The sequence below is a fragment of the Gopherus evgoodei genome, chromosome 7, assembly GCF_007399415.2.
Source record: "Gopherus evgoodei ecotype Sinaloan lineage chromosome 7, rGopEvg1_v1.p, whole genome shotgun sequence".
In the NCBI taxonomy this organism is placed as follows: Eukaryota; Metazoa; Chordata; order Testudines; family Testudinidae; genus Gopherus; species Gopherus evgoodei.
This window is the reverse complement of record NC_044328.1, coordinates 32,593,311-32,608,501: the sequence shown is the minus strand read 5'-3', so window position 1 is coordinate 32,608,501 and position 15,191 is coordinate 32,593,311. Positions and strand designations below refer to the sequence as shown.

The following is a 15,191-nucleotide window of genomic DNA, read 5'->3' as shown; positions in this document are numbered from 1 at the left end:
AGACCTTGAAATTAAGCCAATTTTTTCTTAGTCTTGGAAGGCTAAAAACCAAACTTGAGGAATGGCAATTCAAGACGCAGAGTCCAAGTTCCACTCATGGAAACATGTCACTTAACCTGAGCCCTAACTTTTTTAACATACTCACTAATGAGTTAGCAACAGTAGTGGAACAAAGTCCCCAAACACAATGCTCCAAATAAATGAGAGACAGATAAAATGCCGGCTTATACCCACTCAGGACAGTTCCCAAAAGAATTCACATTTACTACAAACATGCTGCAACAATACAATGGATTTAGAGATCAACCTGGGAAAAGATAAAATCCTTATATTTCACAAAAAGCATGCACAGTTCTTATAGTATAAATATAAATACATACACAAATCTGTACATACAGATATATACACACACCCCAAACTTGTGGGGCAGAAAGAGAGAAAACACCTTTGAGAGAGAGAAGGTAGGAGAGGTAATATCTTTTATTGGACCAACTTCTGCTGGTGGAAGAGAGAAACTTTTGAAAGATATTACCTCGCCCACATTGTCTCTCTCATATCTGGGACCAACAGGCCTACAACACTGCAAACAGTATCTATCCAACAGATACCTAGGCTGTGTATCTGTTTACAATTTGGTAATGCTTATAAAGACTGGTACGACAAGAAAACAGTTCTGATTTGAATTTAGAAAAAAAAAAGTGTGTTCCAGGATCTGTCTCACAAAACACCCCATTCACCCACCCAATTACCCAGGACCACTAACTGAATTTCAACACTGATGCAAAAATCTGTTATTTTTAGCTCTTGGAGGTTTGTTAACATAGCAGTTAGGAAAGAGTAATTTGTGTGTTTAATGAGTCACTGGGTCAACAGGCACTCATTAGTACGTGTAAATTATAAACAGTATCAATTAAGAATGTGTGAAAGGAGAGTCATTTACATTTGTTAACAGTGCAAAAGTGGATGACCAGCTGTGAATAGCAAATTTGAGCCTTCAAGACTAATCTACAAATGTTATTTTATGTAATTAAAACCAAGCTGGGCTTGTTTTTGAGGGGGTAGCAGGGGGGAGAATGGAAGTGTTGAAATATTTTCCACTGAAGAAAGTCATTTTGTAGAGGTTTCACTTTAGTTTATATTTAGCTTAGCTTTGTCAGAACTCTCTCTCTCTAAGTGACTTCAAAGAGAATCTTCAAAGTAAGAGCAATTTGACATACATTCAAGAATTCTGGTCCAATGTAGGGATGGGAGACCATATTATTATTTTATGCTTCCATATTGCACCATTAGTATGCACAGTGCTTTGTATAGGAAGTAAAGGTATGTTTCTTGCCCCAAAGCACTCACAGTCTAAGTAAACTAAGACAAAGGCAGAATGACTGGGGAAAATATATATGAGGCAAGATGGAAGAAGAAAGTATATAAGTAAGTATGTGAGTATGCTATGGTTTTACAGTATGCATCATGTTAATTTGGACACAGTGACAAAACTAAGACACAGCAAAGAGTCCTGTGGCACCTTATAGACTAACAGACGTATTGGAGCATGAGCTTTCGTGGGTGAATATCCACTTCGTCGGATGCATGGAGACAGACACATGCATGTAATTAAGTGGCAGAAAGCAACTTTTATTAAACTTTAACACGGGGGAGGGGCACTACCCACCCATCATTCATGTTCTCCTAGACCAGGCATTTAATTGGTTCGAGAGCCAGAGTTAAGAACATAAAAATGACCCTACTGGGTCAGACCAAAGGTGCATCTAGCCAGTGGTGAGCTGGAGCCGGTTCACACCGGTTCATGCAAACCGGTCATTAAATTTTGAAGGGTTTTAGAACCGCTTGTTAACCTGCTTCCCTGCAAGGAGGGGGCGCTGCGCCTTTGATGGGCTCTGGCCGGGAAGTGTGTAATTCCTCCTCCAGCTGCCAGGGGTGCTGCACTGTGGGAGCCATGTGGGCCGCCACCTGGCCCTGTTGCTGCTGCTGCACCCCTGCCCTGGGGCTCCCACTGCTGCCTGGTGGGTCCCCGGATGCTCTGCTGGGCCTGGGCTGCATCCTGCTGCTCAGGCTACTCCAAGACACTCTCCTCATGAGTACCCCACACTACCTGCCCTGCCTGTACCAGCCCCACACCCCTGCCCTGCCCACAGCCAGCCCCGCACCCCCTGCCGTGCCTGCACGAGCCCCGCACCTACTGCCCTGCCTGCACCAGCCCCGCACCCCCGCCCTGTCTCCAGCCAACCCCTGCCGCACCCTCCTGCGACCCTGCCTGAAGCCAGCCAGCCCCGCTCCTCCTGCCTGCAGCCAGCCTCTGCTGCACCCCCCGCCCTGTCTCCAGCCAACCCCTGCCCAAAGCCAGACAGCCTGCACTCCTCTGTCACCAGCCCTGCCAACCCCTGCCGCACCCCCACTGTGGCCCTACCCAAAGCCAGCCAGCCACATACCCCTCATCCCTACCTGCAGCCAGCCCCTATCTCCAGTCAGCCCCACACCCCTCGGCTCCAGCCAACCCTGCACCTCCTAGCCTCCAGCCAATACTGCACCCTCCTGTCTCCAGCCAGTTCTGCATCCCCTGCTCTGCCTGCAGCCAGTCCTGTACCCCTTGCCTCCAGTTAGCCCTACCCCACGCCCCTGTCTGCAGCCGGACCCACATCCACTGGTGCCCTGCAGTTCCAAGGCAGTAACCCTGCACACTTCCTTCAATGAGGGGGGCAGGGAGCAGCTGGGACCCACACATGTTCCCCCCCTAGGGTGACCAGACAGCAAGTGTGAAAAATCAGGACGGGATGGAGGGTAATGCGAGCCTATATAAGAAAAAGACCTAAAAATCGGGACTGTCCCTATAAAATCGGGACATCTGGTCACCCTAGCACACCCACATGTGAAACTGAGCTCATTTCTAGTTCAGGCCCATCTTTTAAAAAAAGAAATTTAGGTAGGGTTAACATACATCTGTATTTTCCCGGACATGTCAGGCTTTTTAGTTCTTAAATCGCCATCCAGGAGGAATTCCTCCGGGGAAAATACGGACGTATGGTAACCCTATTGGTACAAAAAATACACACTGTGGCACATCCCTTAAATCAGAACTTTTTATAGGGAACTGGTTGTTAAGATTCTGGCAGCTCATCATTGCGATCTAGCCCAGTATCCTGTCCTCCGACAGTGGCCAATGCCAAGTGCCCCAGAGGGAATGAACAAAACAGGTAATTATCAAGTGATCCATCTCCTGTCATCCATTCCCAGCTTCTAGCAAACAGAGGCTAGAGACACCATCCCTGCCCATCCTCACCAATAGCCACTGATGGACCTATCCTCCATGAATTTATCTAGTTCTTTTTTGAACCCTGTTATAGTCCTGGCCTTCACAACATCCTCTGGCAAAGACTGACTGTGCATTGTGTGAAGAAATACTTCTTTTTGTTTATTTTAAACTGCTGTCTATTAATTTCATTTGATGACCTCTAATTCTTGTATTACACAGCTTCTTACTAGATAACACCAGGGCCAGTGCAACCACTAGGCAAACTAGGTGGCCGCCTAGGGCGCCAAGATTTGGGGGGGCCAAAAAGGGGTGTCCAAAAATTTTTTTTATACTCCCTGCACAGGGGCAGTCCGCGGCCAGGCCAGGGCAGGGTTTGCCTTGAGGAGCTCGGAGGACACTGTGCAGGGAGCGAGTTCCGCTCACAGCTCCAGCGAGGCGGCCAGGGGTGCAGGAGGAACCGGGGAGTGAATGTGGATGCTCCCAGCTGTTACCTGCTTTCTGCTGTTTCACAGGCTGCAGCTGGTAGGAGCTGGGTCCCACGTGCGCCTTGATGCTGCCAGCCGGCGGAGTCAACACCCGCGGAGCCCGGTCGTACACGCTGGCTGGCCCCGCACCTCGAGACCCAGCGCTGGCTGGCAGCTGCAGTCACCAGGAACACCGCAGGGCCCATCACGCCGACCTCGCCCTCTCCACAGCCTGCCTGCCCTCGGGCACCTGCCCTACAGGCAGTGCTCCCCTTTCCCCCCCGACTCTTCCCCCTGCAACCCGCCCCATAGCGCTCCCCTCTCCCCCCAGACCCTTCCCCCTGCAACCTGCCCCACAGTGCCCCCCTCTCCACCCATAAAGCCTCCCCTCCCCTTGCAACCCGCCACGCAGCGCTCCCCTCTCCCCCCAGATCCTTCCCCCTGTAACCCACCCCACAGCGCTCCCCTCTCCACTCATACAGCCTCCCCTTCCCCCTGCAACCCACTCCGCAGCACTCTCCTCTCCTCACAGAGCCTTCCCACAGGAACCCATCCCACAGCACTCCCCCCTCCCCTCAGATCCTGCCCTCGGGCACCCACCCCGCAGAGCTCTCCTCTCCTCCCACAGGGCCTGCCCCTTAGCACCTACCTCTGCAAGCGTCCTCTGCAACTGTGGGCCCTGCTGCTTCCCTCCGCCACGCCCCACATCACTGCCCACCTGCGTCCCCACTGCCAGCCTGGAGCTGCCTCCTCCTCGAGCCCCCAAGATCTGTGCTCTGATCCCCAAAACAGTCTTTTCCAGATCCATGGGTGGGGGGGGGGGGGGCAGGAGGGACTCTAGTCATGTGCAGGAGACCCAAGGCTATTTATTTTCATTAAATATGTAGACTAAATAATGAAATTAATAAATTTTCAAGCTGAATGTGTATTAATACTAACGAACACTGCCACATTATGCAATATTCATATTTGAAAGTGTATAATAAGCGATGCTCTGGGGGGAGGGGAAGGGGACACAAGGAAGAAGTTTTGCCTAGGGCGCAAAATATCCTTGCACTGGCCCTATATAACCCGTAACTGGTGCCAGGGTTACAGGGCTTCAGTCCTTACCATATAACCTATAATGCTGGGCAGGCTTTCCTCAGCCTACCCCACACAGGAGTCAGCTCTGTCTGAATCCTAACACACCCCCTTCCGCATGAAGGGGACAGAGGGTGCAGCTTGGAGGGGACCTCGGTCCGCAAAGGCCACAAGGTTTCACCCTATCACATGAGCTCAAGATCCAGCACCAAAATCCCAGGTCTGTTACCTCTGGGAACGTTCATTTTATTCTCTTAACTGCACTGGAAAGAGGCCGTAAGTTGTGACAAACAAACAACCCCACCCCAGTACCTCAGTTAGGCACTAAGTGTGTTCCTGCTCAACTTACTGTAGCTTGAAGGTGCTGCAAGGAAGGCAAAAAACACCCTGGGTCTCTGCTCATGGAAGAAAAAACTTGTTCCTCTAAACAGGTGATTGGCTGTCCCACTTTCACTGCTGGCCTCATCAAGTTCCCCCACCCATTGATGCAGGTGGCTGGCATTTAACTTGGAGATTCACTGATTATAAAACCAGAAGGACCCACTGTGTTCATCTAGTCTGACCTCCTGTATAACACAGGCCAAAGGACTTCCATGAATTAACTAGAACAAAACTTATACAAATGATAATTATTCATCTGTATGTCATTTTCCCTTTTCTTCTTGCACTCTATTTAAGTTTTCTCTATTTTCACTGACCATCTCAGAGTAAAATTTCTACAGCTATATTGTAGATACCAACCAGCAAAACCAATCTGCATTAGCAAAACAAAGAGCTTTTGCCGAACTATCCAGTTCCAGGTTACTTTTTTCAACTACTGCATGATTTTTTAAATGAAGAAAACCTCCATACAACTCAAACCAGTAAACACTGTCTAACATTATACTAAAGTTTTAGACAGTTTTCTGTGCAAAACTATCATGCACATATGATATACACATGCTATATTTGATCACATTGTATGTAGAGCTCATTATCTTCCAACTATAAAACAAAAATAATATGCATTTGCCAAGACAATATATATGCCACTTTATCAATGCTTACCTGCGGTGAAGAGACTCTGAAAATTTAAGGCTTGCATAGATAAACTCCTTAACCTGGATATAAATCTGAGGCACCGATTGAGACATTGGGAGTTTCTTTGGGAAGGACTGCTATGGAAACAAAACATTAATTCTACATTATACTTCAAACTTTGATTCTAACCAGATATTCACATTACATGTGGCAATCTAATAAATGCCAAATACTATAATTTAAATATTTTAATCCAATTTATTTTTGTTTCTGCTTTTCATCAAATATAAACATGGGCATGTATTAGACTGACCATCACACTTATGAAAATAATTTATAACATAACAGAAATTATTTATTTGTATTACAATAAAACCTAACAATTCCAGACAAGATTGAGACCCTACTGGACAAACATACAGTAAAAACAGTTCTTGTCCAAAAGAACTTTCAGTCTAAATAGGCCAGAAAAGGACTAGGGAGGGAAAGAGGCACAGAAAACAGAAATATTTCTTATCCTACAGTAACTGGAGTTGTTCAAAATCTGCTCTCTCTATATATATTTGACTTTTGGTGCACATGTGCCTCAGGCACTTGATTTGGGAGTCTTTTGGTCAGCACATCCATTGGAGCTGTCATGCGCCAAGCGTCCTTGTGCTCCTGTATCAATAGCATAAGGGGTGGAGTGGCGCAACCACCACTCAGTTCCTTCGCTACCACAAAACACAGATATTATAGGACTCTCTAGTAGCAGGGAAGAAGGGAGGACTGTGGAAAATATACATATGGACAAAACATCTCAAAGAACTTCAGTTATTGTAGGGTAAGCAACTTTTCTTTCTTCTTTGAGAGCTTGTCCATATAATTATGTCCATCCCACTCTTGGTGACTCACAAGGAGGTGGGTTCTCATAGCATAGTTAAAGAGGGGTTGCATACACGTCTGCAAAAGAAGCATCGGACCTTGATGCCTTTCCAGTGGCAAGTACGAGAGTAGGATATCCCTGCAGGTGGTGGTATATAGATATGTTGTCTTGGGTGATAACAACCCCAAGGATTCCAACAGGGCCATCTTAGGATGTTATATGAATTGAGACCCAAGGGCCACAGAGGAGGATACCAGGGAGGCCTACCCTTATTCTCCCGATGGGATATGGATCTAAATGAAACCCTCAATTCCTTTTCCAATCCATAAAATTTGTAGGAAGTTGCCCTAGAGAAAAAAGTAAGGGATTCCTGTCCACTATGCTGAGACTCAGAAGATGAGAAAAATTAATATTCAAAGTCTAAGGGAGGGGCTGCTAAAGCTGAATTACTTGGTGTCAAGGTAGCCACTGATTTAGCATGCCAATACGGTACACGCAGTCCAATACCAGCTAGTAGTCAATTTGGGCTGAGGAATCTCTTGGGAATTGGATCTGTGAGGTGACTTGGACCTCTTTTCACTGGAGGTTTTAATAGGAAACCTGCCTTTCACTTCACCCAAGGAGTGATGCTCCTTTCCATGTGAGGATTAGATTTAATTGTCCTACTGAGTTCAAAGTTTGGGCATTAGAGGATGTGGCTCAAGAGCTCCAAGAACCCATGCTCACAGGGGCACTCTGTACTGATATGCAATTTGTCCAGTGGAGTCAGCAGTACCCAGATCTTAAGTTGGTTGCATAGAACAACCCAATAAAAACAGCTATACATGAACCTCCCTAGCCTTCAAAATCCTTTTAGAAAAGTATTTACAGATGGAAGACATGCTGGGGATATGAGATTCCCAACAACAAAAAAACGCACCTGGTGAGACCATCACATATAGGTATTGCTGCCTTGCAGAAAGGGTATTACTTAAAATCAAGAGACGTGGCGTTAGACACCCTGAAGCCCCAGTGTTGGGAAGATGATCCCAGTAAGGGAAGAAAATAAAAACATCTTCAAACTAAAATTTATCAAAAATGTTCCAGTGAACAACTAATTCTAATCAACTATTCCTAAACTGACACTAATATTTACACAAAACTGGAGAAGGGGAAACAGCTAAAGGATGTGTCTAGATATGGATACTGGGTAACTCCATCTCACAACCACAGGTGGTGAAAGGAAGTGAGCAGCAGTTGGGCTGCTCTGCCCTTTATGCCCTTGATATAGGAGCACAAGGACACACTCAGGGCACAAGTGTGGCTCCAAAAGACACTGTTGGCCAAAGACTTCAATCTCATGTGCATGAGACAGGTACACACCATGAGTGGAACACTTATATAGACGAGCACTTAAAGAAGAATTGTGCAGTTCTCAGATCAAGGAAGTTAAAAAAAAAAAAGTTCAAATGATATACAATGGTTGAGATCTGCACAGCAGCCTAGCAGATTTAGACATAAATATTCAATTAATTTTACTGTGCATACATACTGTAGGCTGCTGTGCAAATCTCAACCAATATGTATATATTATTTCATTTAAATATCATAATACAATTTTAAATTAATGATAGATATATTTTGTAAGCCATAGTAATTTATAAGAAATAACATATCACACTGATACCTTTTACATTTATTTTGTACTATAAAAAGAAAACAAATATTTTATTAAACCCAAAACAACAGCCTTTTCTGTATGGAATTCATTATAATTGAATTCTCAATGACCATTGACTTCCATTGACTGAAGAATTTAACCCATCTGCAATGACAATAATAAATTCACAACTGGAATTACCACAAGACAGTTATCAGGTCTCTTCACACAAGAAAATGGAGGTAACAACAGATTAGCGCCACCATGTAATAGTTATGGTGTAAAAAAAGATGGATTACTTAACTTGACACTCTTCAAACCACACCTCTCAGCCATCAAACCTACCAACATGTGGAACAAATCGCCACAATGTGGGACATCCATATTGTGCTGTACATCACACTATCACTGACAGATGATCATGTACTATTTTAACTACAAAACCTGTTTCTCGCTGTGTGAGAATTGAACAGACCATTAAAAAAAAAAAGAAAACTGAAAAAAAACAAGTTCTATCATGCCATTAAACAGACTCCCCACATGGGTTATCAGCAGGGTTTAAACCTAGAACATTCAGCTCGTCTACCGCTGGAGAGACAGGAGTAGTAGTTTATCCTCTGTGAGGACCAACCACTACAGGAGGCCACGCTATCCACTTTCCCAGTGGGTAACACAAGTATTTGCTAGACAGTAGGAGAATAACAATGATCAGAAATCATGGGTTGTATCCCTGAATGTAAGAGGGGAGTGTAACACAGTGATTAGAGTTTGCATAAACAAAACATTACAGGTTTAGCACACTCAGTCTAAAAGTCAATATAACTAGGTGCATAAGACTTGGGTTTGCCATATTACAGATCTGGTCCCTATTCCCAACTCTGCCTGAAGTGGCCTCACGCAACCTCTCTGTTAACTTATTTGTAAAATGATGCAGGCTACTATTTGACTGCCTTGTAGCCCTCAGGCAGCATAGGGCTCTCAAGTATATGGAATATAAACAGCAGTCAACAAAGGCAATATCTTAACTCATGGCCTCCTGGCTCTTAGCTCAGTGCATTTTCTCCTAGGACACAGGGTATTCTGTGAAGAAGTTTCTCGCATGTCTGCAGAACACTATCTGCCTTTGTGGTCAAGTAAAACAGACAGTCTGATTCCACCAAATTACAGAATGTCCTGCAAAACCCAGTACCTTAGAGAGGGATGCTTCAAACAATGGTCACCAGAAAACTAAGATACTTTTTGTGCAAGGGCCATGCATGTACGCATTATGCTATATGAATATAAGCATATTTTAATTTAAGAACATACAAGAGCAGTAGCTCTATCTGACGAAGAAGTAATGGACACACAAGAGACAAAACAATCTAGAGAATGTTATTTTTAATAATATCCTGCATTATGCAGTGCTTTAGATCTATAGCCAGGGCCGACGCAACCCATTAGGCGACCTAGGCGGTCACCTAGGGCACTAATATTTGGGGGGCGGTGGCCGCCCCAGTCATTGGCTGTATTTCGGGGGCGGGATCGTCCGCCACCTCTGTCGGGGAGCCATTTCGAGGGCGGGACCTGCCGCCACCTAGGGCGCCAAAAAAGCTGGCAGCACTCCTGTCTATAGCTCTCAAAGATCTTTACAAATGTGTAGGAATCATTATCCCCTATTTTACAGATGAAATGGCAGAGGCGTGCAGATGTAAAGTGACTTGCCCAATGCCTCAAAGCAAGCAGGCCAATAGCAGAGTTGGGAACAGAAGCCGCAACTCCCAATTCCCAGCTGTATTCTCAAGCACACTAGACTGAAATTTGGTCCACAGAAAAATGTATAAAGCGAGTGTTGTTTAGTTTAAAATGACAGTGCCTTTCCGAGTTATAAATCAAACTGAAAACTAATGGTTCATAGAATGTATTCCCTTTTCAGTGAATGACAATCTACCCTCATTGTCAAAGTACTCATTTTTGAATTCTCACGGCTTATTTATATGCCCTGTGGGTGGTCTAAGATGGTGTATTTGTATAAGTAATAGAATAGTTTAGTGATTTAATACAATATCAAATTAAGGCACTCTATTGGCTAAGTCTGTCATGACAAATACTATCCATAAGACTGAATGTAAGACTTATGTGGTCTGCTATATATTGCTAATATTGTGTTTTACTTATTTGTTTCCGATTTTGGTATTGCTTTATTATAATACAGCTAAGAAAACTGAATATTAACAAAAAATAATTTGAAAAGGTAAACGTAGTATGTCAGTGAGGTAAAGTACTATCAAAGTCAGGACCATCCTAACATTTTTAATAGATTGTTATAGTCCATCAGATATGTTCATCTACAGGGCCGGCGCTTCCATTTAGGTGACCTAGGCAATCGCCTAGGGAGCCAGGATTATTGAGGAGCGGCATTTTGCCGGGGAGGCGGCAGGCAGCTCCAGTTGACCTGCCGCAGATGTGCCTGTGGACGGTCCGGTGGCCCTGCGGGTCCGGTGGACCTCCCGCAGGCACGCCTGTGGCAGCTCCACTGGAGCCTCAGGACCAGCGGACCCTCCACAGGAATGCCTGTGGCAGGTCCACCGGAGCCGCAGGAGCAGCGCACAGGGCGGCGAAATGGCCATGCGCCTAGGGCGCCAAAAACGCTGGTGCTGGTCCTGTTCATCTATAAATAAAGCTTACACTCATTAAGCATTATAAAACCCTCTTTAATCTTCTTCCATTTCACTGCAGTAACATACGCATAGTATCCAGCTGTTACATTTGTAAAGATAAATGACAGCTGAATGGCAGATTTAAAATATCTGCAAGCCTAAGAAGATACCTACAGTGGTGGACCCTATAAAAACTGTTTTATGGTAAACAGTGGGAATAGCTGTCTATTTGATTCTCAATTTTGTTTGCGCTTCTAGGAACTAGTGAGATATAAATAATACCACAAAACTGGGTCTTCTACTTCCTGCCTGCTACTACCTAAGCAACACATTTGGCTTGCACAATATACTAGTCTCATCTTTTTTTTTGAGGGAGTAAATTTTCTTTAAGAACTTAGTAGCTGTACATAGAGAAATCCACAAGAACTCTCTACTGGAATGCTAAGGCCTCAAAGGAACACATACAGTTCATATAGGGAAGAACCTCAGTTATGTTTTGTCCCACATAATGAATAAGATGAGCAGCACCCAAATAATTAATTTACAAAAAAATATATTTTAATAGATCTTGTAGTTGTTTGTTACATTTTGTAATGCTACAGTACATCATAGACTGTGGTTTATGAAACCTGATATGCTGTAGCAAAACTTAAAAGTTAGCTGTCGCTAAACAAAAAATGTATTAATTATTAAAAGTTGATTATTAATTTGTTTACAAAACTATAGGCTTCATTACTCACTAAAATTTCAGATTAAATGTCTGCATCTTGAATTTTCATGTTTATTTATAACTAGATAATTACCCATGAAAAAGGTGATTTAGCCTCTTAATCTACCTTGTTATTAAAACTTTAATTACTTTTTAATTACAAAATTCATTATGCTCCTAACTCTATTTAATTGGTTTAAAGTAAACTTTTGTAATATAAAACTTGTTCTTACCTTATCAAGTTCTGGATCTTGAAAAGGAAATTTGCTAATCACTATTTTATACTCCTCTTCATTTGCTACAGGGATAGGGCTGTAATTATCTGCTTCAAAAATATCCCTATTCAGAGTTAACAAAATCAGCACAGTCAGGAAATGGATTAATACTTAAAAACATCATAAATAAGTGAATACATAAATGAATACAAAGCTTTTCACTGACATCAGATTGGATGTACATTCCAAAAGTGGAGAACTGAATTCAATATTGCTCCAGAATTCCAAACAGCATTTTGGGAGATTGAGTAATACTAGAGCACTGGCATTTATCCATGCAATTACTTTTTCACAGCCTACCTGACCTTAGAAGATTTGTCCATACTGGAATATTACACCATTTGAGAACATATTTTAATTAACACAATGCAAAACACAGCTTAGTACTTTCTAATTCCTCTTCAGATCATATAAATCAGTACAGACAGGGACTTCGTATTAGCTGGACTACCCTATGGTTAACTATGAACATCTAACTCAATAAATATGGCAGTCTACACCAAATGTTTAACACTGTGTTAGTTAACATGTTCAACACAAATGTATTTTTTTCCACTGTAAATGCACTCAGGGCACATTGGGATCATTCTCTATCTGAAACAGGAACTTCAGATTAAAGCTCCAAAACCCCCTTAATACCGGGTTTACCATTTTCCTTCTCAAATTATTTTTAAGGCAGACATAGAAGCAGAGCAGCTGCATCAAAAGCATCCAATTTCTGCCACGAGAGATACAAAGGAATGCTCACTAACAACAAAACAATAACCTTTTCTGTACCCTTCTTCCCATCCAAGTTAAAGGCATCACTTTTGTGATGGTCCTATAATAGCATAACTCAAGGTTAGCCTCCCCATGTCATATTGCCTAGAATTATTGTACAATGACATCAGCCCAACTCAATCTATGAGAATCTGTAATATTTCATTTTCAATGATGTTTTTAAACTAGAAAAAGTCACAGCATTACTGAAACGGGAAAGAGATTATTAATTTTACCACCTTTCTCTAGCAAAATAACCCAACCTGATATTAATTTTTGTATAAAATGAATGCAAACTTTCATGCTGGAGGAAATTAAATTTTACAGTTTGCAAGTTCTATATCCATTCAGGTCAATACATAATAGAAATGCCAAAAGACCTTTAGTCCTATTGGGTCAAGCTATAGCATACTGTACAAGGTTAACAAAAATTTAGAAAATTAGTATTTAATTAAATAAATTTGTAATTTAACGGAAAAAAGTAGATTTGATTCAAAGACACAATTACTGAGTAGTTAAACCAACCCTAATTGACACAGCATTTTGAGACGTTTATTCATTTTGTAATACTAACCTGAACAACCCAGTCCATTTTTTAAGCAGTGTTTCATTGTACTGATCTCTTATTTCAAATAAAAGATCAAACAGTCGATTCACAGGAAACCCATAACCCTAAAGTACAAAAATAAGAAGGACAAATAATTCAAGAACTACTATCATCACTTATCATACAGCGATTCAATATGTTAAGAGGGCTTATTTTATCATGCAATTTTGTACTGCTATTGTACAAGTTACAGGACTCAACAGGTAAAGGTACTAATAACATGATCTACTAATTTGTAAACCTGATACTCTGTTTATTTTAGAAATACTACAGTTTTCATGGCAAAATGTAACAAATTACTTCTAAATATTTTTAACTTGATATTTAATCAAACAATGTGTTTTATCTGTTTTATCAATGATTCAAGAGCAGACGAGCAATAAAACATAACTGGTTTTCCAAGCAGCAAATTCAATGACTGAACTGAAATACTACCTGCTATAAATTAGAAATGAAATGTTTACAAAAATATAATATTTACATTTATTTTAATGCTATGTAATACCCTTTTGAACAAAATACAAAAATTGACAAAGATTTTTTTCAGTGCACAACTGGACACCTAGGAGGTGTGTGATGGGCACAAATTAAGAAGGTTGTGTTAAGGGGGAATCAGCAGAAGAAAGCTAGGTAAGATATTTTCATTATTTAAAACATCTTACCTAATTCTGTTCTTGGTACATGCATGCAATTCCACCAAAATCAATGGCAGTTGCACATGCATATCCAAAGGCAGAATTTGGCTCCAGGTATTTTAATTCAATTATCAAAATAACACCAACCTGCAAAGTATCAGCAAACACAACAATGAGATTCTTCAGCTCCAAAACAAGATCAGGATCAGTGCAATATGACTGGAAATAAAAAATATTGATTCGGTAAAAGTTATTTAAATCAAAAACTAAATACATTTTCAACTTACAGTGGTACAGTAGGTTAAACTCACTAGCTTTATACCACTAGTGAAGTTCTTGTGTTGATAAAAGCAATTTTGACTTACATATTTTAATTTATGTATGCAGTGTTCTTGTAGCCTTGCTGGCCCCAGAATATTAGAGAAACAAGGTGGGTGAGGTAATATCTTTATTGCACCAACTTCTGCTAATGAGAGAGACAAGCTTCCAAGCTTACACAGAGCTCTTCATAAGAACAGCCATACTGGGAGTCAGACCAAAGGTCCATCTAGCCCAGTATCCTATCTTCTGACAGTGGCCAAAGCCAGGGAATGAACAGAACAGATAATCATCAAGTGATCCATCCCCTGTCGCTCATTCTCAGCTTCTGGAAAACCTTGAAAGCTTGTCTCTTGCACTAACAGAAGCTGGTCCAATAAAAGATTTACCTCACCTACCTTTTCTTAATTTAGTCCAAATATATACAGTATTTGTTCATATCACAAAACTATTACAAAGTTTGTCCTAACAGGAAGAGCTCAGACAAGATCAGCTGAAAAATTAGGCTACATTTATCCTGCAATTATGTTTCTATCTTTATGTTTCCAATTCTGAATATTTTGGTCTTCATCGTCATCTTATTTTAATTAAAAAAAAACACAAACAATATTTATGGCCATGCAGTGTAATGCACGATGAGAATACAAGATTGAAATGCAGCCTACATGTCTGCCTTACAGTATTTTGTGTGTCTTTACTCTCCAAGTAATTATATAATAAGCTAATGGTTTTGCTTCTTGCAAGTACTCTTCAAAGAAGAAGACCATTAGTCACCCACTTCACCTCAATACAGACTAGCATGATACAATTGATTGTGATGGGAGTTATGAAGCCTGAGAATAAATACAGGTCTGTCGCATCTTAGGCGGGGGTTCAGTTCCACGGTTATTGTGTAAAGGGAAAACCGCATACAGTC

General features: G+C 42.0%; 1 protein-coding gene across 1 annotated transcript in view; it reads right to left on the bottom strand.

Annotated features, from left to right (window-relative positions):
• The window catches only part of EXOC6 (exocyst complex component 6), a 193,626-nt gene that overhangs the window by 94,282 nt on the left and 84,153 nt on the right, over positions 1–15,191 (bottom strand). Inside the window, 4 exon segments of the mRNA XM_030568678.1 lie at positions 5,857–5,966; positions 11,915–12,020; positions 13,290–13,387; positions 14,105–14,176. Coding sequence (XP_030424538.1) covers positions 5,857–5,966; positions 11,915–12,020; positions 13,290–13,387; positions 14,105–14,176 — 386 coding nt within the window.